Source organism: Stegodyphus dumicola, chromosome 9 (assembly GCF_044657685.1).
Source record: "Stegodyphus dumicola isolate Sdum_Otavi_A_Nest chromosome 9, ASM4465768v1".
NCBI classification, from domain to species: domain Eukaryota; kingdom Metazoa; phylum Arthropoda; class Arachnida; order Araneae; family Eresidae; genus Stegodyphus; species Stegodyphus dumicola.
In genome coordinates, this window is record NC_140776.1 from 55,405,267 (window position 1) to 55,432,206 (window position 26,940).

Here is a 26,940-nt window from a genome sequence, read left to right on the forward strand (position 1 = left end):
CTGTGAACGTAGTATATTTAAAAATTTTTTCAAATGATTGCTTTTTGATTACATTTATTATTATTATATTATTTGTGAATAAATTTATTATATTTTAGACAATATATTCAAAATTTATTTAATTTTTGCTTTTAAAGTACTCAATTATTTTTGAATGTATTTTATTTATTATATGTATTTCCTAGAATAAAGTGAAGGATGATTTGTCTCAAATAAGGAAAATTTAGTGTCTTATTTTTTTAAAAAATTATTTAAAATTGTTTTATTATTAATAGTAAATTCAGATTAATCAATTTTGAAATCTATCAGAAAGTAATCTGATCTTAGTTTCTTTAACATTATGATAAACTTAAAACTTAGCCTACCTTGAAAATAAAAATTAAAGTATTTTTCATATTTCTTAAATCTTGAAATCAATTATAGTTTGAAAATGTTTTATTAAATAAATTAAACAAATTGAAATAGAAATTTTGCACAAAGTTATTTAAAGATGTTGCTGTTAACAAATTTGATAGAGTAAAATGGGCTTGTTTTAAGGTAATATACAAATCATACAGAGATTACAAATGAAGGCAGTCTGTGTTTTATGTATTTTTTATACATTTTCATGCACACTATTGTATCTTCTTATTTTTTATATTTCATTTAAAGAATCTGATTGAGAAACCCGAAGACCCAGCAATAAGTAGAGATCATGCAATAGTTATGGTGCAATGCAAGGTACTGAAACAATTAGATATTCTTCAAAGTAGGCGATTTGATGATCCTGATATTGTTGAAGATCTTGAATTCTTGAATGGTAAACTTCAGACCAGTATTCAAGATTTAAGGTAATATGCACATATTTTGTGTGGAACTTTTATAACCAGTTATTTAAAATTGTGTTGTTTTTATTTCTGCAGTCTGTGCATTGCTGGTTTCTCAGGAATTAGTTGTTGTCATTAAAACCCTTGTGCAAAATTGCTTCTAATGTTATAAGTCTGTACTTGTTTATTAATCTGCATTTTGTTGAGACTAAATCTTTATTATTTATCATTTTTATTATTTAGAAAGTCATTTTGTAATAAGTACATTTTTCTTCTTTTCCATTAAGTAAGTATTGGTGGTGTGAAATCATTTATTTAGAAGGCAACTTTATATTTTCAAAGAAGCTTTAGATGGGAGACGAGAAGATATTGCTATAAAATGGCATTACATATATATGAACTTGTCATATTGAAAAGAGTGCAAGGAAATGTTTAAAATTCTAATTTCAAACATGAGAGTTGATAAAATTTTTATGTATGGAAAGGGCAACATGTGTTTGTAAAGGCATTTGTTGGATTGTGCGAAATGGTATGCGATTGGAAAAACAAAATTAAGATAAAGACTGAAACAGGTCTGTAAAGACCTAAAAGTAGCCAAAAGTATCATGTCAAGAATCTGAAAAAGTTTATAGACGCTGATGATGTAAATAGACAACCAGATCAAGGTTGAAAACAGACTCTCAAGACCATTCTTTGGCAAAACTTGCTAACAGAAATAGAAAACTGCCATCAACCCAGAGTGCCAGAGATTTCACTATGACTACAGGAGCTTGACTATCCAAATATGCAGTGAGAGCAACACTGCATAAAAAGAGGGCTGAATGGTAAGGAAACTTAGAATTAGTCCTACTAATCTGACTGTGAAATGTGCCTGGTTACAGTGGTACAGAGATCTTTATGATTGTAGTACCATAGACTGGAGCCAAGTTCTCTTTAGTGGTGAACCAGTTTTTGTTTGAAGAGTGATTCTAGAGGAGCAAAACACATGCAATAAACATGAACATCTTGAAAGGCATCAGTATAACAGGTGATGGAAGCAGGTTGCAAACAGGAATCATTTTCAATGATCACATTGACCTACACAATTTTAACCAACACCTTCTTAAACACAAGTCTCCGTACTGAAGGCTCGCAGTTTAGTGACGACACAAACTGTTAGCTATTTCGATAGGGTGTGAAAGATAGCCCCTTTGGCCGAAACCAAGTTCATCCAGATGATATTAGCAAGTTAGGGAAATTTCATCCTCGGTTGTGAGAGGACGCTTTAATGAATCAAAGCGATATTTTAGTATGCTTAATTTAATCTCAATATTTTTGGGGGGTTTTCATTATGCATTTAAAGTGTTGTGTGCAGTTATGCCGAGGATATTATAATGATGGCTCTAAAGTGTCAGTATATAGATTTCCTAAACAACAAGATGTATTAAATAAATGGCTAAAATCGACACTGCAAGAAAATTTTACCATTTCGAAGTATTCTAAGGTAAGTTATGCCTAATTTGAAATGTAAATTTATTAAGGTATTTGCTTCTGTATTTATTTAAAAGAATGGATACCTTAATATTAAGGAATTTCATTTCAATATTATACCATTGTGTATAATATTGCTTAAAGTAATCACATATCATTTAGTGTAATTATATATGGAATTGCATGGTTAATAATTATGTATCGAATTGTATGCTAAGTATTCACTTAATTTTTAAAATCTCCAATTTTTTACATTTTTATTAATTTTATAACTTGGAACTTTTAACTTCATATGTATATAGCAGAAAATGAAAGTATTTAATTTAATATTTAATGAATTTTTGTACTATAAGTTTTTGTAAAGATAATGTGAAGGCAATAAATATGCTTATGTTTTTTTAAATTGTAATGTAATATAAATTGAATTTTTTAAATTGTAATATAATATATAGTTTTACACAAAATAAGAAATAAATTAAATTTCTAATGCATGAAAATTTAAATATTATTAAACCTTATGTCACTGAGAATCATTTTCTCCCCCCCCTCCCCGAGTGGGAAGTAAAGACACATATGCTTGATATTACATGTTTTGTTAAAAAATAAATTTCATTACAAGAAATCTTACTTTTATTACTTTATAAAATTAATTTAATTAGGTTATTTTTTAAATTTGCCGGATTTAGGTCTGTGAATTACATTTCCATGAGAAAGATTTTCAGCATGTTTCTGAGAAATACGATGAAAAAAAAGGGAGAAGAAAATAGAAGTTCCGTTAAAACGACTATGATTGAAAGGAAATGCTGTTCTCTCAATTTTCAGTGCTTGCCCCAAATATTTGTCTTCAACAAAATTATTTCGTAAAAAGCCGCTGAAGAGAGAAGGGAAAATGAGCAACTATTTTTATTTAATGTTAATTTATGTGAAAAAATCTACAATTTGAATGTAATAAAAATAAGCACATTTTGAGAATTTTATTGAAATGCTTGGTAAAATGACAGCAGGGCAAAAAATTGTGAATTTCGTTATGGGAGGAGGGAAGGATGAAGTGTTAATGCAAGGGACATCCGGTATCCTATTATGTCATAGCACTTTTCTTGACTTAATTAGGCTCTACACTCCTGTAATGAGGATTGGAAACCTCGGTTAACACCTTGCTATTTACTAAGAACTGTAATACAATACACTGTAATACAATTTGTGTATTGTATGTGTATATAGAGTTACTTTAATGGAAGCTTTTGTGCTAAATCTGCCCTGCTAAAATTTAAAAGCTTCTAATATCCTTAAAAATACTTCTGAACATCCTTCCAATATATTTTTTCTGCAGTTAAGTGACTTGAATATTATTAGTATGGAGGGAAATTCTAACTTTTCATTATTGTTACTTAATCAAAAGCCAACCATTACTTTAAAGCATGATTTTAACTGTAAACATACAATATAAGAGCATAAAAAATTAATAATATATAATATATTTTGTGCACGTGAATATGTTTCCAATATTATATCCGTGAACAAACTGAAAATAATATCTTCATCTCTCTCTGTCTCTCTCTATATAAAGTAAAACAAAAAGAAAAATAGGCTAATCTTTGGAATATGGTAACAGGTAGTTTGGCGACATTTTGGTAAGGCGATAAAGGTTACTAGCTAGGACTTTAGCAGTGTACATGGATAAAGTCAAGAGTGTGCATAATGCCATTTTTGTGCGATTCTGGGATGTTTTTTTAAGTGAAAATAGGTCGATGTGTACATGGATGATACCGTGTATGTGCAATTAGTAAAAACGCGGCAAGCAGTGGGTGATTTTGCACTTTCTCCCAGTTTCGCACCTAATCTTCATCATGATTAAGCATTTTTGTTCCATAAAAGTTCTAGTATAAGCGTAATTCAGCTAGCGGATTGTTGGAAAAAATGTTAAGTAAAAAAAAAAAAAAAAATGCCTTTACTTCTTGAAAACAAAATAGCGTCCAAAACAAAACTAGCAGGTTGCTGTAGCAGGGTTGGTTGCCAAATTTTCGCCAAAAAACCGCCAAGCTACCATAATCCAAAGATTAACCGAAAAATAATATGCATCCACATCATTAGAAGAAACTATCCTTTTAGTAAAGCTTTAAAAACACATATACTTTTAAGGCAGGTAGTGGGTAACCAACGGCGATTGCCAGCCACCAGTTTGTGATGTCACGATCTGGTGGTTGGGCTTCTGTTTAAGGTGGTGTTGATTTTAATAGAGCTTTTAAGGATTTCTGAAATATACAGAAATGAGGCTCTTAATCTTTTTATCAAGTTGTTTAGGTGTGCAGTCCATAATAACTTTCCCCTAATCAACAATAATGCTTGCCTCTCATTCTACTGCACTAGTGTCCGACTGCCTTCAAAGCAAAGGAATCTAGAAGATGAAGTGGCTCACATATTTTGTGGATTTAAATCTGATAGTACATGTATGGGATCAGGGCCGGATTTATACTTGATAAGCTATCTGAGATATGGGTCCCTTTATAAGTCCAGCTATTATATGGCAATGCCAAATATGATTTTTGGATACTAGAAGGTTTTTTTGGGGGGCCCTAAGCTATAGCTTGTGTAGCTTATATGTAAATCCTGCACTGTATGGGATACACTAGGATGCTGATTTACATCGATGCAGCCCCGCACCTATCACTTTCTGAGAGTTTCATTATGAATATACTTTGTTATTGCTGGAACTTCTGGACAATCTAATTCACAGCATGTAAAATCGTAAAGCTTGCATTTCTATCAGGTAGGCAAGCTTTACGCTTAATTCGATACTTTTATGATAAATTTGCACACCTTATAAATTTTTTTTTGTATATCTGTAGAAAGATGCAACAATAACTTTTCCCTACCAGGACTTGTCTGTTGACATCCAGCCATCATTTCAGATTTCTGGACAATACAGATGATAAAATCCTGTACCAATGCTATATCTTCAAACAAAAGTCACTCATTACTAAAATTAAGAGTGTCCTGCATGTCATGGTTGTTTACATTCCTGTGTTAGAACATCACCAAAATGGATGATGTAGTTTCAATTTTAAATATCTTTAATAAATCCAACCACTCTCGGTCTATTCAAATGAAACTGCATGCATTTAACCCCTTCGCGCCGACTGTCACGTATATGTGCCAGCAACGAACGCACTTACCTACTGGCGGACACGCAGGCGTGCCAGAGGATTGTTCCATTCTCTACCGACTGTCACGTATTTGTGCCAGTACTTTGGAACGTTTTTCAAACTATAATTTCTGCCACAAGATGGCACTGTATGTCCATATGGTTTCAGATACATGTAAATTAGACCTTCTACTCGAAATGAGAGAAGCATGACTCACATGTGTTTTTGATTATATAAACAAACGGGGAAATAAATGTTTCCGAATGGCGTGATTTATGACGTCTCTTTAAATCGCACTTTATTCGCACGTGGTAGTTGTTTACTGTAAGTAGAGAAGTTTTATTTGCTCTAAAGCGTTGGGTATTTCGGATTGCAGTTCAGTTTTTAAAAAATAATTAGATCTTGTTAGACGTGAATTCTTTGTTTTTACCGTTGCAATGTCGAAGCGTCGAAAATGTTTAACAGAGCATGAAATAGCAGAAATGATGCAAAATATTTCAGATATTGATTCTGAAATTCTGATATTCTGATATTGATTCTGAAAGATTAACTGAAAGACATTTTCCAAAACTTTGTTCAGAAGAGACTGATAAGAAAATGAGACGACGATGCTTCGTTTGTTCACATTCCCGGAAAAATCCTCCAAAACAGCAAATGAGTTATTATGAGTGCAAGGAATGTAACGTAGGACTGTGTGTAGATCCTTGTTTTGAAATTTTTGATACGAAAAGAGAATTTTATGTAATATATTTAGTTTTCAGATGTATAATGTTAAAATTCATAAAATGGTGAGTAATTAAAATGTGTAAAATATGCATTTAAACAAGAAATAAGGTAATTAAAGTATATATATAAAAATATTTATAAAGCATAAGCCGTTTAAATACTCTATAGAGCATTATTAAACAATGCGTTGATACTTCGGAAATTTCATGGATTTAGGCTTAGTAGCAAAAAAGCCCCCAGCCCTGGAGAGACGCTCGCGTAAGACACTGCCGGCCTCAGCGATAAGCGCGCGTTTTCGCTACCCGGCTCGAAGGGGTTAATAATAAAACATTTACACGTAAACATTTTGTGATAATTCAGCAATACAGATAAGCTTAAAAAATAAGAATTACAACAGTTATAGGTCAGTACGTGTTTAGCGACCGACTTCTATGAACAAGAAAAATGTCAAAAGCGTGTTGCCAACGTAGGGCAATGAAAAGTGGAGATTAATTCGAGAGGCGAGGAAGTGAACAGTGGCAACATGTCAGCTGGGTCTGTGTGATGTCACTTAATTTCTTCTTTATTTGCAGTTGCATACTACATCTCCATAGTAATATGCATTTTTTTTTTAAACATTACTCCCACTAAATTTCTTTCATTCCTTTCTAAACCACAGTGTGATGCGGATTTTAGCATATCGGAGAGCACGGGACAACACCTCTATAACCACGCAATATGATGGCAAAGTACTGGTGTCACCGTGTTCCGTTACATGGTCACTGACCATCAGCTATTTGAAAAGTGAAACAAGCAGCAAAAGGGAAGTCTGTAAATAATAACCCTTCTGGGCTAAAAAAGTATATGGCAACACTAACACTCAGGAATTCTCAAAGTGTGCTGTTTTTAAAAATTCTGTGATTTTGCTGTTGTCTTTTATGTGATGTTAGTGTGAAGAAAGTGATGTTTACTAATAAATTAAAAAAAGATGTAGTTAGGTCAGCAGGGATAAGTCCAAAAACAGATAGATGAACTGTGAGCTCAATAAGAAAAAACAAAAAAACTTAATAAACTCTTGTGTGATGTTAAAATATGAATCCTTTCAAAAATTTTTTTTATTAAGTCTTATATTTAGTGGTGAAATTATCTGCAAAATCAAAAATTATAGTGGAAGAAATTAAATATAGAAGATGGACGTATGTTAAATACAGATGGTGGCATTGAAAATGCCATATTGCAACATGCAAGAGTTTGCAATGACTTGGCCCATCAAGCAGTTAAAAAAAAAAAAAAAAGTCTAGATGTATGTTTAGAGACAAACAAGTGAAACAGTATTAGATTTGTATTAGACTGCAAGAATGTGATGGCAAAATTGAAGTCTCTATGTGCCATTTGATAAGGAAGAAATAATAATGATGGTAATGTTAGGCTGAATTCATAACTGAGAGACAAGGATTTAAAGTGTTACTGGAAAGTTACTTTTAATGAAAATATGGAAAATGGTTACTGCAGTGTCTGCTTTTCATAGTCTCCACATAGATTATGCGTGGATTTCTCTTTGCATTTCTTGCTATACGAAATTTAAAATATTTTTTTGGAACTGTATTTTTTTAATAAAAGGTCCGTATAATAAAGCCATTACATGTAAGACAATTTAAGTTGATAAAATCAATAGCAAAATCTTTTTGTATTCTTTTGAGATATAAGCTGACATGATTGCGTTTGCAAACTAGAATTACACTGGCCATCAAAATTAAAGAATCATAACAGAAATAAAATGTACCTAATACTTAATGTAAAATTATTAATATAAATTTGTACAGAAGCATTAGTTAGCATAAATTACAATGTTTGGCAGTTGACTATTCACAAGATATTGAAATTAAAACCAAATTTACCAAAATCGGAAAGTGATGGAAAAATTAAATAACCTCTTATGGAAAAAAAATTGTCTTCAGTATGGTGTATGGTCACCTTGGAAAGATATGCACAATCTTGATTTCATGCCGCCCAGACGATATAGTGGTTAGGGTATAAGGTATTTCTTCCACCTTCTTGGCGTGCCTTCATGGTGTAGTGGTTCTGCACACTGGGCTGGTATTCCAAACGTCCATGGTTCGATTCCCGGCAAAGGCGGTTGCTAACTTTTCATCTCTCCTGCTTCTAGTTAACCTAATGACTATAAGTGCTGCTCGAACTAAAAAAAGATGTTGGAGATGATTCTCCTCACCCAGGATTTGGCGATTGGGTCCCCTAAAAACCCCAGTCACCCTTTAAAAGGGGGAATATATAAGGTATTTCTCCCACCTTCTTGCCGTGCCTTCGTGGTGTAGTGGTTCTGCACACTGGGCTGGTATTCCAGAGGTCTGTGGTTTGATTTCCATCGAAGGTGGTTGCTAATTTTTCATCTCTCTGGCTTCCAATTAACCTAATGACTCTACAAGGGAAGCCTGACTGCAATACCGAAGGGCCTGGGTTCGAATCCTTGAGAAGGAATGGTTGTAACTGTCCATCCGTCCGTCCCTTCATAGGAAGGCGATGGTGGCCCACCTATTAGGTTCCTTCATAATAAAGAGACCACCACATCTGGCCTTGTATAGATTAATAGACTGTGTTACACTGTAATTGTTCACAATCTGCCATTGGGGGGAAAAAATCTTGATTTTATAGACTTTACCAAAGTCTGTGAACTAGTCTTTATCAAGTTTTGTAGAATTGCATTCTTCAAAAAGTGCACTTTTGAGCTCCTGAAGGGTCGGGAAGAAATTTGTTGCTTTAAGGCATCCTATACATGCTCAGTCGGGTTCAAATTGGGTGAATAAGGTGGGCAATCCATTCAAGTGATATCTTTTATTTGCAAGTATTCTGACACCTCGGCTAAGCGTTATCATCCATTAGCAAAAACTCTGGGCCGACAGCACCCCTAAACAGTCTTAACTTGGGATTCAAGACCATGTCCACATACCTCCGAGCTACAGAGCCTTCTTGAAAGATTTGTCATGATTCCTTCCCAAACCACTAAACTGTGGTTGCAGAAACAGGATATATTCATGGACAAGGGAAGGCAAGTTGCATGTTCCTTCCTCTCTCCATATCTAAAATTACTGTTTCGACTATATCTGGACTCGTCAGTAAACAATACTCGGACCAAGTCGTCTTGGCTCCATTGAACATGATGTGGTGCCAATTTAAATGGGACCCTCTGGAATGAGTGGGCCACAAACCATTGGTTTCAATGCATACAGTCCAACCTTGTTAAGCCTTCATGCAGCAGTAGAATGGCTAATTTGAGTTTTTGTGGTAGTCTAAAGGTCTAAAACCTTGGAGAGTCTCTCTTGGAGTCGCTTTGAAGTTTCTCCGAGCCAGCAATGACAGAAAGTGGTCTTCTGATGCAGTTATTGCTCTTGGTCGCCTTTGGCCAGGCTGTCTATCAAGTTAGCCAGTGCTTGAAAATTGTCTCCAAACTCTGAATATGACACTTTGAAGGATATTCAAATCTTTGATGAGCTGCATTGTATTTGACCTCCCTCGATTCTAGCAATTATTCGCAATTTTTTATCTTCACTCAAGTGAATGTAACTGTTGGTCATAACTACTGAATATTGATCAATCTCAGAAACCATATTCACTTTAAGCAGCACTACAGACCAGAATTCCAACATGTGCCTGTTGCACACCATATTGTAAGCCACCGAATTTCCATATTACCAGTGTTAATGTATACATAGAAGTGCGGTTTTGTGTTCAATTGTATTTAATTAACATTAATAATTAAAGCACCGTGCATTGGTTGTGACTTTACCTTAGTGAGCATATTTTTTCTCATTATCCTTTAATTTTTATGACCAGTGTACTTGTTATATGAGCTGTGAATTATACTACATGTATAAATTACCTTAGCTATGTCTGCTTAGTTATGGGCACATCCTTAATGATTCATATCACACTGCATTTATACTAAAGTATTTATTTAATGTTCAAATCAAATTTAAAATTGGTAATAAATTTCTGACATCTTTGTACTGGAAGAGTATATTTCTGTAATTCTTTATTGTTTATCTAGCTCTTTTGATGAATATTCAACTGAAATAAAATCTGGAAGGCTAGAATGGAGTCCTGTACACAATTCGGAGAAGTTCTGGAGAGAAAATACTCATAGGCTAAATGAGAAAAATTATGAGTTACTTAAGTAAATATGCATGAAAATATTTTCTTATGCATATATATATATATATATATATATTACTCAGATTTTTATCTTTAAACAATAGTGACTTTAAGCATAAAAAAATTATCAAAAATTTTATTTACTTGTAGGATTCTAATTTATATTTTGCAAACAAGTAAAGATCCTCTTGCTTTGAGTGTGGCAGCTCATGATATTGGTGAATATGTTAGACATTATCCTCGTGGAAAGCAGTAAGTTTTGTGTTTTTTCATTGTATTAAATCTTACATATCTGGATATTCCTTGTATGAATCCAAAGATGAATGGGTATACCTCAATCACTTTTGTCAGAGGCCACAGCACCTTGCGTTTGTCATCACACTCGATGAGAACTATGCCCTCAATTTTTATCTGTTGAGAAACGGCAGTGTAGATAAACGTTGCACTAGCAAGCCGAGATATTCACTTCTAAATCTCTTTCTCAAGAGCTCTACTCTTTTGCTTCTATAGATGTCTCAGTTTCTTGTTAAAATCAACTTTATCAAGGTGATCCAAGTCAGGAACTTCAAAGACTGGAATTTCACCTAAAAATAAAGACGGTGTCAAAGGGAGGGAATTAGTGTACATAAGTGAGTGGTCTGGCACATAAGTAAGTTCTTTGACTCATAAGAGTGGTCTGACATCCGCAGTTACTTCACAGTCGCACAACACACTCACCAGTTCTTCATAATTCAGACACGACTGGCCTAGGACTCGACGCAAAAGCTTCTTAATCATTTGAACAAGTCGTTCCCAAAAGCCACTCTGCCATGGTGTTGCGTGTGGACTGAACTTCCAATTGATCTTGTTTGTAGTGGCTTCTATCTCAACGGTATTCCAACTAATTGATCTCAAGAGATTATTGGATGCAATAAAATTATTTCCCTTGTCACTATAAATTATCCATGGCCTCCTCCTATGGCTAATAAATCTTTTAAGGACAAGTAAAAATCCTTGAGTTGAAAGGAACAAAATCAGTTCCAAATGAACCGCCCTCAAAACAGCGGAGGTGAAAAGTAAAATCCAAGCTTTTTTATTATCCTTCAAAATTAATGGGCCAGCTAAATCAACTCCGACAATCTCGAAAACACGAGCATCTCTGTTTTCTGGTAGAATAGCAGACACAGTCTGTAGTAGTTTCTTCCATGTCACCTGCACCTGACACATGCATATAAAGCTTTTTGAATTGTAACTCTGCTTTCCAGGTTCCAAAATATCTCTCTGAGTGTTGACATCAGTACATGAGACATAGTTAGATGTTTATCAATTATCAATTTCTCCATAGTTTTATGATTCTTCGAAAGTAACATTAGATAAATTAAATTTTCATGGTCTTTCCTTTCAGTCAACCTAAACTTGACACCTAAAATGCCTTCGTCATCTTTTAACACACTGACTTCTTCTTAATATCATCATATTGAATAATCTTCACAATAGATTTCTCAGCTCTCATCAATTCATAAACTTTTAACTCTCTTGCTTCTCTTTCTTCTTTCCTCTTTCAGATATTTCCTATGAATATGTGTATCCACCCAATCATTCTCAGTATTTTTTTATACTTTGAAAAACAGCCAAAGAATTCTGAAGACATATCGCTAACATTGCTTAATGAAACTATAACTGCTTTACATTTATCAGTATTAACCTCTTCTTTATTATCGATTGGGATAGAATGAGGCCGTTCTTCTTCTGAAAGTGCCAACCAGGGTGGCAAAGACAGCAAGCAATTCAAGTCGTGGATACCTCCCACCATCTTGATTCAATAAGTTTCTTCACACAACATCCTCTTGATGGTATATCGTCTGGGTTTTCTGTACCTGGTACATGATGCCAATTTTCACGGTTTGATAGGATTCTAATTTCTGAAAGTCTGTTATTTACAAAAGTGCTCCAAACTTCTACATTCTTCATTCAGAACAGTGTCCTGAATATTCCTTTGAAATTTCGACCTTAAGGTTCTTCTTGACAAATGAGGCTAATCACACTGCAATAAGACAAGCAAGCAATTCAAATCGTGGTATACTTTTTTTTTTTTTTTTCTTTCAAGGGAGCTACTCATGCTTTGGCTTGCAGTAGAGTCACTTTGACCTTTTTATTTTGACTTGCTGTACAAATATACTGCTCTTGCATACAATCCCTGTGATGCATTGGCAAACATATGCTAACTAAAAAATTGTTCTTCTGTCAGTGGAACTAGTCTGGGAATCTTCATAGATGATGATAACAAGGGCAATTCTTTGGCCCAGTGCAAGAATTTTCCTTTGATATCTTCAGGTAGCTCTGCATCCCAGCTCAGTTTAGTTTCCCAGCTCTTTCGCAAGTATAACTTTGGAGGGAGTGTAAAAGGGCAGGTGAAATCTAGTGGGTCAAAAATTCTCTGTGTAAAAGTCGATATTAGGGATGTCACAAAACAAGAATCTTCATATTTATCCCACAGAAGATCATGTCCTTTCAATGGGTCGCCCATTGTAAATTTTTTCACTGCTCAATTCTCTTTCTTCCCATCCTCTCAAGTCAAAGTTAGCACTTCCCATTAACTGAGTTGATTTTGCAGTAAAATATTTTGCTTCTTTATTTAAATTCACTGAATTGACACAGTTGTCAACATAGAAGAATTTTTTTAATTTCATAGCCTCTTCATTCAAAGAAGGTTCATCTTGGCCTAAATGAGAATTGATTACTGCTTATAAAAGAAATGGACTGCATTGTAGTTCGAAGACTACTCTGTAATGGAGAAATTTTCTTAATTCATTTTGTTCTGAGTTTTTCCACCACAGGAATCTAAAATCACGATCATTTCTTTGAACAGCTATTTGGAGAAAAGCTCTTCTAATATCTGAAGTAATCCCTATTTTTCCTTGCCTAAATTCAAGAGGCAATCTAGGTATCAATTCAGTTAAAAATTTTGACCTTTTGCTAAACAGTTGTTAAGTGACAGGAAATCCTTTTGTTTGCATGAGGTATCAAATACAGGTCTTACTGCTGTTGTACAGTTATCTTTGAATACTGGTCTGTGGGGAAAGTAATGATTGTTAACCCATTCCTCTTCTTCTGGTACTTCTTCTATTACTACAGATTGGAGCCACTTTTCGAACACTGCATTGTATGTTTCAAATTTATCTTTTAACATGAGCTTCTTTGTTGTGGAAATCAATCGTTTTTCAGCAACTTCTCTGTTACTTGGTAAAGCTTCTTTATGGTAGATCCAAGGTGAACTGAGTTCAATCGATCGTCTGCCCTCTTCAGAGTCTTGTGAAAGTGATCCCACACTTCTTCTTCCGACTCTGAACCAGTTTTATTTTCTTTAGCATCTGCAATTCCCAGTACTTCTAGCTTCCACAAGTTTTCTGTGTCACTGCTGTGAGTCAACATGAATGTTATTATTGATGACACGGATAAGTAGTTTCTTTCTGAAACATAATCATTTATCTTTCCTATGACTTTCCATCGAAGTAATGATTCCAGTTTGCCCATTTTCTGTTTTTTGAATTCTTCAGGTTAACAGTGCATCTGTGAGGTCAGCTCCAATAACTTGTATTTTCAAATCCTTTCTTCCTATATCAGATGTATGGATATTTTTTTGCCTTAATTCTTCTATCCATGGTCCAGGTTGTAAACTGACTACTGGTCTGCAAATTGTCGACTGTTCCAACAAGATTAGTTGTCTAGAAAAATCACCTTTTGGGCTTCTAACTTTCACTTCATAACATTTGTGAATTTCTGTCTTTATTGTTACTTCTCCAAAAAGCACATGAATTAAAGATTCAGATCCACTTGCATGGCACCTTATGTCTACAGCAGTCTGCTTAATTTGTATGAATGTTGTAACTCTGTGACGATAAGTGCCCTTACTGTCTTGTGCCTTTTGTTTGCATCGATATTAATTAATAGTGAAGAAACACCTCATCTAGGAAATTGGTGCTCGCAAGTGATACATTTTGTGTTTCCTCTTCTTTATTCTTTTCAATATCATTGCTCTTTTGATTGGTGCACAAATCCAGACACATGACACCCCAGTGCCATTTCGACATATCAAAAATCATACATTTGTCTTGTATTGCTTAGCCCTATGTCCAATTTTGAAGCAAAAGGAAAAAAAAAAAAAAAAAAAAAAAAACTTCTTTTTCTTAATTTCATCATTTTTTTGACTCAGAATCATCTTCTGAGCAACAAAGCAATCTTTACTTGCATGATTTTTCTCACAAAATATGCAAGAATTCTTAACATCATAATTTGTTCCTTTATTATACCATGAGAGTAAATCATTTGCTGTAGGCATGACATGTTCACCCTAGAAACTTTTATCACTTTTACTTTCTTTCTTTGCACCCAAATCAATTAATTTAAATCCAGCTTTCGCCAAAGAAATTCTTTGCTCTCCTTCCACTTCATTCTCTAAAAACAACAATAATTGTTTCAATTTCTCAGAGAATTTTCTGCTGTAATTATTGATGCATAATTTCGATGCCAAACTCATAAAATTTCCTCAGGAATGCAAGATTCAACGAGCGGAAACAACATTGCAGTGTATTTGTTGCTTAACATTCCTATTGACTCTAACGAAAGTAAATACGACTTTTAACTTGTCATACAATTCTGATATACTACATTTTCCCTTTTCATCAGTAACATATTTAATAATTAGACCTAATAATTCCCGAATATAGAATTTTACCAACAAATTTTCCCTGCTGAACCTATTTCTGAAGCTTTCTATAACCGTTTCATAATTTTCGACGGCAGTTGCAGGGAAGCTGTTCACAATATCACGTGGTCTTGTACCGGGTACAGTCGATTGAATAAGATAATACATTTTGTCCTTGTTTTGAATTTCTTTATTTTCATGTATTCGCCAAAATTGTACTTAAAATGATAACCAGTCTTTAATTTCGCCATCGAATTTTTTTAACTCTATTTTAGGTAATTTCAGCTTCCATTTATTCAAATTTGGTGACACACTGCCAATGAGTTCTGTCATTTGGTGACTGAAAAATAATTCTGTTTCTATTAATATTAAATCTAATTTTTCTTTGTATTCTTTAACTTTTGTTCATTCACTTTCAAATTGATCATTTGAAGAAAATTCTGACTTTAATATTTGAGTATCAAATAACTATAAATATTTAATATTTGAGTATCAAATAACAAATAATTTGAGTACTAAGTTCAACAGATAAACATTCTAAAGTAACAAGTTTTGTTTTCACAGAATTTTCATCAGAAATTTCCTTTTCTAATTCCTGAAAAATTGCATTTATTGTTTTCATAAAAGAAGCTCAGACAGGTTTTCATTTCTCAATTAATTCAATATAAGTAAGTTCAGTAAACTGAAATAAAATAAATTCGATAAATACCGATCACATTCGTTGTTAGCAATTGTTTAATATTTGTAAGAACTAATCATTCTCCTTTCTACTAATAAACTTAAAATAAAATAGTTTTACATCTAATATTCTAAAGCATCATGTTTATTTTCAAAATTCATAGAACAGCAACAAACTACAACAAAGATCAGACGGTTGCCACTCTTACAATGACAAATTATGAAAGAAAGATAACATCTGAGCCTTGGTTCTAACAAAAACATCCTACTTAATATGCATGTCCTCTTTGGACTGTGGAGTGGTTTGATACAGGACAGGTTTAGCAAAATTGAATTCTGTGTGTATCAATATGTGCATTGCATCAAGCTGCTAATTCTGGTCACAACTTAATTTATATGTATTTATATGTATGCAATGCCCTTGCATACATGTTTATTTGATATTATGATAAATGACATCTTCTGTCGCTCTGGTTCCTCTCCCTTGGGATAATATCTAATCTTGCATCCCAGGTTGCATACAGTGCAGGTTGGATGGATGCACATAGTTTCATACATGATAAATTTCTTAGAAAAGATATGCAAATATGATTCATCTGTTCTATTGTGTAGGAATTTCTGAATGTTAGCTGGCGCAAATTCTATTTTGCTGTTAAATTTTTAAATCACTCTTTTTTAACAGAAAGCAAATAATAAACATTCCTTATTTAGTCAAAGCTGTGGATGCCAGATTTTTACTTACGCTCAGAAACTTTTTTTCGGAAAAATTATTAAAAAAATTGAGAACTTTAAAAAAAAAAAAAAAAAAAACTGATTTTAAATCTGTTATTAAAATTCTGGCTTTGATTGTTTAAAAAGAATTTTACCATGCCTTGTAATTTTTATTTTTTTATTTTTTCTATATATGGTCAGAAAAGTATTTAAAGATTTCCGGTCTTTAAGTAGTTAAAACTCAAGGTTAAAGAATAAATTTTTAAAAATTTTATCTTTGGAAAAATATGACAGATTAATGAAGAAGTGATTCGTACCTTATACAATACAAAGTCTTTAAACTGGATGTCCACAATCCGGAATGATCTATAATCTAAACTTCAAAGCTACAAACTTTCTGCGCATGCATAGCGTTTACGCATGTGCATAATATTTTTATGCATGTGCATTTAATGTATAATGGACAGTATAAGCTAGGCTAAAATTATCTAATTATCTCTTTCAGTTAATGTTGCAGATTGCGTTGTTCCTTAATCTTCTAATTGGATCCAGCTTATTATTTTTTGCAGACTGTTAGAGCAATTTTATAAAAAGTAAGCTTGAACTTTCGATTATGTCAAAAAGAGTTTTCGATTCTGGAGCTGCCAAAGGATCTACAAAGTGAAAGCATGTTTTGATATCTATCAAACAAAAAAGTGGAATTGCTGCAAAAAATGGATAAAGGCATGAAGAAAGTGACAGAGAGGATACTGAAAACGAAAAAATTTTGATTGACAATTTAGTGGGTATTATCGTCACAGCAATTAAAGGACTTGAACAGTGGAACTTTGTAACTGAACAAGAAATTATGTCTGTTTATAGAATTAAAGAGAAAGTATTAGTACATAAAACAAAGCAAACAACTTACATTGAAAGAAATGTTTAACTGTTTGACTGCTATGTGGCGCAAACGTGCTGCGTTCATTTGTCTTGAAAACCGCAATGAGGTGCTTTTGCGCTGCAGGTTTCAGTGTGTCTTTGATGCTCATACATACGTAGTCTGACCTCACGCGTACTTTGTAACACTAGTGCATTCTAAAATAACTAACTGCATCGCAGTTTTCGAGACAAATGAATGCAGCACTTTTGCGCCGCGTAGCAGTGAAACGATTAATAAAGTAAACAAATAAATATTAAGCTTTTTTTTTTTTTTTTTTTTTTTTTTTGTAAATTTTGATACCCTTTAGATCATAATTGCTCTTTATTTCATAAATTATGGTTTCATATTTTTAATTTTCTAATTTCTGCATGCCATCTTACCAGATTTAAATTGATGATCTATAATCCAGAATCCCCGAAGTCTCGACGGGTCCGGATTAAAGACTTTGTACTGTAGTACTATTTTAGACCAAATAAATTATGGTCCTTCATTTCTATAGGTATTGCAATGAGATGGAAAAGCTTTTGTATGCAATATAGCCATACATGTATCAGCTTGCATTCAAGGAGAAAGTTATTAAAAGTTTAAAATAATAAAGCATAAATATTGTCTTTTAACATAAATTTTTAAGCAATAAATTAGGGATTTGGATTAAAAAATGGCATTTTAAGGAGAGAAGTATTGTCTTAAACTGTGTGTATATTTTTTCTGAAATCAGTTTCTGAACTTAAACAAATGCTAGAAAAAGAAATTATAATTAATTTGAATTAGTTCTTAAAAAGCAAAACATAATAAAATATCTCGTAACCAACAATATCAAAATACAGCACTTTAAAGGTCTAAATTTAAATCTGAAATTTAAATATGTGAGGTTTAAAAAAATATATCAGACTAACAATCTGAAAATTAAGTATGGAAAACATTAGTGATATGCTTTTGCTGTCCATTGTAATAGGCCAAAAGTCCAACCAATAAACCAAGAAATCATTTAGAATATAAAGATGAGCAACCAGTCCTTTTTATGCTTCAATGTCTGGACTCTGAAAGTAGTGTCTTTGAATTTCAGAAACAATTCACACTGAAAGATGCCAAATTTATTTTTCCCCTTTCTAGGAAAGATTTAAAGAAAACTACTTAATGTTTTTGTTGGCATAAATTGTGGCCTGTGATCATGTTCACAGATGATGAGTTGAGGGACAAAGATTCTTTTGGTTTTTAAAATTTGTTTGACTCTTGAAGCCTATATTGTGGATGTAGTTTTTTGTTCAGAGAAGGTTAGTATTTGTGAAGAGGTGTAGTTTTGTGTGGGTGTAGGCAATTCTGTCAAACTGTCTCAAAACAAGACAAAATAATCAGACATGTACTGGGAAAGGAGAAGGAGGAGGAGAAGGGGAAGGACAAATATGAAGATGACGTGCAGAGCAAGAAAGTTATATGAGAGGAAGTTGATGAAAATTATGTACTTTTATAAGATCTGTGGAGAAATGGTAATATGTGTCAGTATATGATATCAGAATTTTGTGTATCAAAACATCATGTACTGACATAGGTTTTATAAATTTGAATTTTTAAAACTGTGGTCACAATCATGGAAGTAAGCCCACATTTAAAGTTATATACCATCACCATAAGAAACTTATAACTTGCCTGGTATACTAAATGTATTCCATTTAAAATGTTTAATTTTGTTTTTCTAATATAAATTCATGTGTATGTGTTCTAATTTTAAATAAGCTTTTTTAAATAAGCTGAATTTTTTTAATTATTTATTTCATGGTGGCCGATAAATCAAAAAACACTGCCAGTGGATTTTGCACCTTACAATTTCTACAGATTATGTCAGAAAAATGAAAAAATAAGTTCTAAAAATGTATATTATCAGTTATTAGAAGTATATATTCAGTTATATAGTTGCTTATCCAGAATGGGCAAGGTCCCTGTTGCTGTCACTTTAAATAGATTTTACTATTACCCTTCAAAAGACAAATGTATCTAGAAGTGGATAAACAAGTTTAAAATAGATAATTTGTGCTGTTTAAAATTTAAAATGAATAAATTGAACTTAATATGTCATTTACTAATATTTAATACAGCCTTAATTTTTTCTCAAAGCTGAAATAATCTTATCTTACAGTGTTATTGAAGGTCTTGGAGGTAAACAGCAAGTTATGCATTTGCTTTCTCACGAAGACCCTAATGTTCGATACCAAGCATTACTGTGTGTCCAAAAGCTTATGGTCCACAACTGGTTTGTATTGATAGTTAACTAAATATTTGATGTTTAATTGAAGTTAATAAGGAAATGCTTTCGTTTTATAAGCAATTAATTAAGTTAATGCTCTTAATGTATTGTTTTTGCAGTTTTCCCCCCTTTATTCCCCAGATTAAAAGAAATGTGCATCTTTTTCTGGTGATTTATTTCTGGGCATATATTTCTTGAATGGCTTAGTAACTTGCTTGCCCCATCAATGCTTTGCTTTGTCATCACATATATTAATGCAAGAGTTTATTACTGTAGCTAAAAAACTGAAATGCTGTATGATATTTCAGTTGAGTTTTAGTTCCTGTTTTGCATATAAAATCTTATATTATTTTGCAATAGATTATTAACCAAATGTTTAAAATTAATTCAATTTTATTTAGAGTTCTTTCTTTAAATCAGTTACTGTATGAAATAATTATGATAATCTTATGTTGAATTTTAAAATGTGTGTTTGAAGTATAGTGTTTTATAAAAATCATATATATGTTATTGAAAACTAATTTATTTATTAAGTGTCAATTAATTTGTAAAATGAAACTAAAAGTTTTACGTATATTATATACAGTCATACATAAATATATCAAATACATTCATAAATATATACAAATACATTCATACGTAAATATATCATACATTATACAGTTAAAAGTCTTTAATCCAGACTCGTTGGGACTTCGGCGATTCCGGATTATCGATTTTTCCGGATTATAGGTCATCAGTTTAAATCTGGTAAGATGGCATGCAGAAATTATAAAATTAAAAATATGAAACCGTAATTTATAAAATAATGAGCAATTATGATCTAAAGGGTATCAAAATTTACAAAAAAAAAAGAAGCTTAATATTTATTTGTTTGCTTTATTAAGCATTTCTTTCAACACGCGCATGCGTACCTTATGCGTAGCCGAAATTAGAAAATTGCAACCAGAAAACTATTTGATTTGTATTCGTGATATTTATAATGACGAGGAATTTGATTTAAATCATATCAAAGACAGAGTACATCGAGATTAAATACTACATTTAGTAAAAAATTATAAGCCGAATAAAATAAAAACATCTGCCCTGAAGATAATGATAGTGCTGACAGATCAACTTCCAGTTCATTGCGCGCCGCGACGTCCCCCCCCCCACGCACAGAGAAGCGTGAAATTGATAAACAGATTTCAGAACGGTTATATAAACAAAGGATATACCTTTATCCATTTTTTTGTAGCGATTCGTTTTTTGTTTGATGGACATCGAATCATACTTTCATTTTCTAGATCCTTTGGGAGCTCCAGCATCGGAAATTCTATTTGACATAATCGAAAGTTCAAGCTTACTTTTATAAAATTGCTCTTACAGTCTGCAAAAAATAATAAGCTGGATCCAATTCGAAGATTAAGGAACAACGCAATCTGCAACATTAACTGAAAGAGATAATTAGATAATTTTAGCCTAGCTTATACTGTCCATTATACATTAAATGCACATGCATAAAAATATTATGCACATGCGTAAACGCTATGCATGCGCAGAAAGTTTGTAGCTTTGAAGTCTAGATTCAAATCAACATTAACTGAAATAGATAATTAGATAATTTTAGCTTATACCGTATGTTATACATTAAACGCGCACGCGAAAACGTATTCTGTGCTTGCGCAGACGCATATGCGCAGTCGTAAATGTCTTGCGTGCACGCGTAAAGCGCCTATGAGGATGCATCAACGCGGCACATGCGCAGAAAGATTTTAGCTTTGAGGTCCGGATTATAGATCATTTCGGATTATGGGTGTCCGAATTAACGACTTTTGACTGTATATATATAATATCATATATAAATATATTATACATTCAAATTGCATGACTTCCTTTATTAATTTAGGCATCAAATATTAGTTATTTGCTTTGGTATTCACTCACCATTTGCTTACATGCGTATCATGAATGAATTCTTAATTTTGATAAATATATTGAATCTGTAAAACAAAATTAAAATGTATCATTTTTAAAATTTTAAGTTCATATAAAAATAGAATTAAAATCAAGGAATTGCTGAAATTTTTCACTGAGGATAGGTATGCACATTATTTTCATGTAAAGTTTTTTTTTATTGAATATTGGTAAGAGGTAATTAACTCTTGCATCATCCTTAAAAATACCTTTGTTGTTTTGGCTCTGCTTTTAAAAGCTTGAGAAAAATTCTTGTGTTATATGTTTATTTTATATATATATATATATATATATATATATATATTTTTTTTTTTTTTTGTGCTCTGTTTGTCTGTTGCTTCTTGCATGTTTACAGCTAAAATTTGTTTTATTTGTATGCCTATATTTCTTACTCATAGGGGTAATGCCTTCTTAAAGTGTAGTGGATTTATCCTAAAAACTCCCAAAAGATCTTCAAATTCCTGTGTAAAGAATAGTTTTTTTTAAATGCTGATTATTCTTCCAAAATATAGTAAACTTTGTATGAAAATGCAGATCATTCAAATCAGGTATAGTATCATTTTGTAAGTTATTAATTGTGAAAATATTATTTAAGTGGTGCATCTTTTGGACTTACTGAACACAGAATATTTTAAATAACAAGTTAATGTATATTAAGTGATAGAAAATTTTAATTCTGAATAAAAGGATTACATCTCTCAGATAGCTAACATTATTAAAAGTTAAATATAATTTTTTTAAATTTTATAATTTCAATTTTAATTGAAGTATAGCATATAAGAAATCTAAAATTTATGTTTGAAAGATTCAGCATAGATATAAAAGGAATATGTAAATACTGAAGAGAATAGTTTCTAAAAGACAGAAAAAAGGCTACCTGCTAATTTGATAGTTTAAGAGAGACAAAAAGTATGCTAAACCAATAGTTGTCATTTAGGGTCACATGCAATGTTGCACTAAATCCAATTTTTTTTTTTTTTTTTTTTTTTTGTAAGTAGAAAACAAATAGACAGAAATTACAAGAACATCTGTAAACTTCCTTCTGAAATTTCAGTTGTATATTTTTTATTAATGTGCTGAAAAAATATTTTTTTCTTCTGCCAGGCCTAGGCAGAATGGTACAAACCAGATATACAAGCCATGCTTTTGACAAAGTATAATGCCTTGTACATTTTTTATTTTTGGTTATGCAACGCGAGGTTTGAGCGTTGAAGACTGCTAAATGTTGATCGTTTAAACTTACATAAACAGACTTGCTGCATGGGCTTTTTTTATGTGTAATGTAAATATGAGCCAACTTGCTTTAGAAAGTCCTCCACAAAGCCATCCCTTCTCTTAGAGAGAGAACCCTTATGTACTTTGCCTTAATGTATAACCATCATGTGTAATTTTCTGCCAATTTTAGAGAATTCATGAATTATGAAAAATTCTTCTCTTAAGTTAGACTTACCAAAAAAAAAAAAAAAAAGTATTTAAAAAAAAGTATAATAATAACATTATTATTCTGATACAAGGACTCAATTCTGTTATGTACTTCATTGAGCTCTTGATTAACTGGGAGTGGATTGATTGAGTTGCAAATTAGCCTGATCTTATTTAAATTGTTTAGTGTGGAACAATGGGAAACATTACATCAGAAATCATTAGTGCAAAACAAAAAGTGTCTCTAAACTCCATAGTATAAGATAAGTGATTATAGATGATGTCTGCTGGATGAACTCTGCCAAAAAAAAAAAAAAAAAAAAAAAAAAAAGTGTTCTGACTTTTTCATGTGAGCTTGAACTCATTGACATTGTTCAATCGTTTGTGTATATTGTTCTTAAATGCAATTTATAACTTCATTCTTCATTTTTATGATTTTTTGTTCCTTATTTACAGTTTAATGTATTTGTTACCTTTGTTTTGAATACAGATTTAATTTGCACAACAAATTTGTTCTTCAGATTAAACTGCTTGAAAATTAACATTTTTCTATTAATTATAATATGATTTCTGTCTTGCATTAGCCTTTGTCATTCTTATTAAATTAAGCAGAAAGGCATATTAAAATGCAACTTGCATGGGATATCTTTGTTTATATCATTCTATGATTTCTTGTCCCGTATACTGCCCATTCTGTTAAAAAGCTGCTATTATCACAGGGACTGGAAGCATGATTCTTTTTTTATCTGGAGCTTAATACTGTCAATTGATAGTGGATGTTCTTTAACTCTGCATCATTTTGACACTTTCATATACAGTATGGTTGTTAATAGGGCATGCTATTATCGACATTGAATACCAGGTAAGACTTGTACACCTATGACTGCACGATGTCTTTGCAGAAGGAATGGGAATCTTTAAAATTTGTCATTCTAAAAGTACTTTTAAGGAGTAAGCAGAGAAAGAGGAATATGGGATGCTTCTGTTCCATTATTAATGTATTCTTGATTGAAACTGTGGAAATAGATAAAATTGCTCTGTCTCCAAAGGTAGGCAAGGCTTTTGGCATGTTGAGAGGTGTAATCCTGGTCCCCATTTATTCATTCTGTTATCTATGTGCCTGAATATGGAGATAAATAACACTAATACTTCTTATGGCTTATACTGTGTTATTAAACAGTAAAAGAAATCTATATCAATTTGATATCTTTGATCACGTATATAAATATTCAGTTAGGTAACTTGTATAGATTATGCAAAATTTAAAATTAATGTTTATTCAGATAAGTTAAATTTAACTCTATCTTAATTAAGATGTGCTAATATTAATTATTTTCTATTTACTCTAAAATGTGTTTTATATAATTTCTGAATATAATTTTTATTTTCTTATTTTTAGGGAGTATCTTGGACGACAACTTGAGAAAGAAACCAGCCAGGCAATACCTACTAAAGGTTAAGAAAAAAAAAAAAAAATTATTTCGCAAATAAATCTCTTAAATTCATTAATGGTAATTTGAATGTAGTCAAGATTCTGAATTAATATGTTTGCATTATTATATGTGGATTAATACCTAGTGTGGCCAATGAAAACCTAGTTTAAAAGTATACATTCCAGAATGGATTAATGGACTTTCGTGGGAGTTATGTAAGGAAATACAGATGCCATGCTTTTGCACTTGTAATTATGTAGATAGCTTGATTTGTAATTTATTTCAAAATATCTCTTTAAAAAGCACAGTTATTTAATGTTACCAAAGATTTTGCTTCAGAAGTGATATATGTGCAAGTGATGAGTGTCTAGTTGTTTCTAAATAAAATTTATGAATGTCTCAATATTTTACTATTATTTAGTTATATATTTAATATCAACAAAATTGATATTGTAATGTTAGTATCTGTTAGAAAACTGACTTAAAATATATAAGCAAACAAGAGATTCTTCAAGTTAAATTAAATTTTTTAAATATTGGAATCATTCTGTTTTATTGCATACATGTATATGCTATTAATGTCATTAAGCATATAGTATTGAAAACTGTTAATAGTTAAATATTTGTATTTCATCAACAGAAGTTTGTGCATTAGGTTTTCTTTCCATTTGTTGATTCTTTATACTCAAGAAACTTTAATAAAAGAAAATTATATTTTTATTTTTCCACATTTCTTTCTTATTCATAAAACAAATAATTAAATGAAGTAGTGTATTAACTACTTAGCATTCATAAACATTTCGGCTGTTGTAGCTAAGAGATTTGCTCATGCTTGAGTACGGCTCATATAGCTATAAAATTTGCGTTTCTAACGTATACTTCAATTTGTGCTGCTTAAGTTTTCATAAACTTGTTAGCTTGCTGAACTTAATTTAGAATTTATTTTATCTTGAAACCTGAACTTTTTCATTACAAAAATCAAACTTACACTTGATTTGAAGTAAAAAGAAATTCAATTTTTTTTTGTGCGTGTCTGAAATGAAAAATATATTTCTGGAACAAGCAATCTAAATATAAAGAGACAATCAAATTTGATCAAAAACAAAATAACAGGAACTTAAGCATTTTGCCATTCATGTGTAGCCTAGACTTTTGCACTTCTTACAAAGCGATTCCTGTGGTACAAATGACCTTGGATATTAAGACCATTACATGTTACAACTTACAGTGCTGTGGGAGCTAAATTTTCTTGGTCATATATGACTATAAAAGAAATGAGTTAGCGGAAAGTGGCTGTGAAATATTGGAATAACAATGTAGAATGATATTGGTGGACTGAATGGTATTTTTACCTGTATTCGTTACATATACTCATATCTGTAAAATGTTATATACCCAGCTTTTGTCATTCCCTTTACAGAACTCCATGTTTCCTAATTCTTAATTTGCCTGTATATAGATGACTTTCAAATATAGTGCAAGAAAAATTATTAAATTTTAAAATGCGAAAAGAAAATTTTGATGAAATTTTTTAAAAATTAAGGGAATAACATTATGTATTAGTGAATCTTAAATTGTAAAAATATGATTTTTTTCAAATGATTTTCAAAATAATTTTTGTAATTAATTTTTCATTTCTTCTGTGCGTTGTAACTTATTAGAGAGATTTTTTTAGAAGTTTTCATTTTCTATTCAGGAATTCACCAGAATAAAAATTTAAAAAGTGCAGAATCAAATGAAATTATCATATTATTGGATTGACAAGAAACTAATTTTGATTTTTTCGTGTGAAACGAAAACTCAGTTTTTTTTTCAATACCAAAAAGTTAGTTTTAATCTGTTCAGTATCTTCCATTCTGTTTTATGTCTTTTTGCCATCTTTCTGGTAATTTCATGATTCTGCACTTGCAGAACTTCTGGTCTTTATCAGCAGAAAACTCAACCAAGTGTGATTTGAGTTCATCATGATTATTCAAATTTTGAGTACTTAAGAAGTTTTGTAAACTTTAAAATAAATAATAATCCACTAGTACAAGGTCGCAGCTGTATAGGAAAAATGGCATCACTTCCCAACCAAGCTCCAATAATTCCGTACGTGTTACTAAATATGTATGAGGGGTCGCAGTGGAACATGATTGCCTTGTGATTTGCAGATTCTGGCCTTTTCTCTTGCTCCCTCAAATTTCATAAGTTGTTAGCAGTAAACATCTGAGATTATCTCTATTGGATGCAGTTTAACTTTCAATATGATGCATGCTGATTCATTGTGCTTGGACCATGATCTTTCTTGAAAGTTACCGTAGATGATTCATTTTTTATCACCAGTGATAATTGGTTTCGAAAGCGAGTCGACTACATTGTGTTTGAAATGCATATCTCAAATATTGATTCATTGTGTTAAACGAATTTCTTTCAGTTAATACAGAACCAGAATGTCAAGCTTCTTAACGAGTCTAAGACATCTCATGTAATATTCAGTTGTTGTGTGTGATACATTTAACTATTTTGCATTATATGACGATTCAGTTCGGTTTTGCCTTAATTGTTCATCATTGACTTCAGAAGCTTGGCCGGAACGTTAATTATTATCCAGAATGAAATTTT

The 26,940-nt window shown here is 31.8% G+C and overlaps 1 protein-coding gene across 3 annotated transcripts in view; it reads left to right on the forward strand.

Moving 5' to 3' along the window:
• VhaSFD (V-type proton ATPase subunit VhaSFD) overlaps positions 1-25,056 on the forward strand; it is a 63,389-nt gene extending 38,333 nt beyond the window's left edge. For 2 of the 3 annotated variants that reach the window (XR_004757722.2, XR_004757721.2), the window contains exons 9-14: positions 652-830; positions 10,188-10,313; positions 10,442-10,543; positions 19,418-19,531; positions 21,880-22,029; positions 24,303-25,056. Coding sequence is in view for 1 of the 3 variants with exons in the window: in XM_035356192.2 (XP_035212083.1) it covers positions 652-830; positions 10,188-10,313; positions 10,442-10,543; positions 19,418-19,531; positions 24,303-24,363 (582 nt within the window). In the remaining 2 variants the exon portion in view is untranslated. The remainder of the gene's footprint in view (positions 1-651; positions 831-10,187; positions 10,314-10,441; positions 10,544-19,417; positions 19,532-21,879; positions 22,030-24,302) is intronic. The other variant, XM_035356192.2, reaches the window with a different exon arrangement.
• Positions 25,057-26,940: the final 1,884 nt, after the last annotated feature.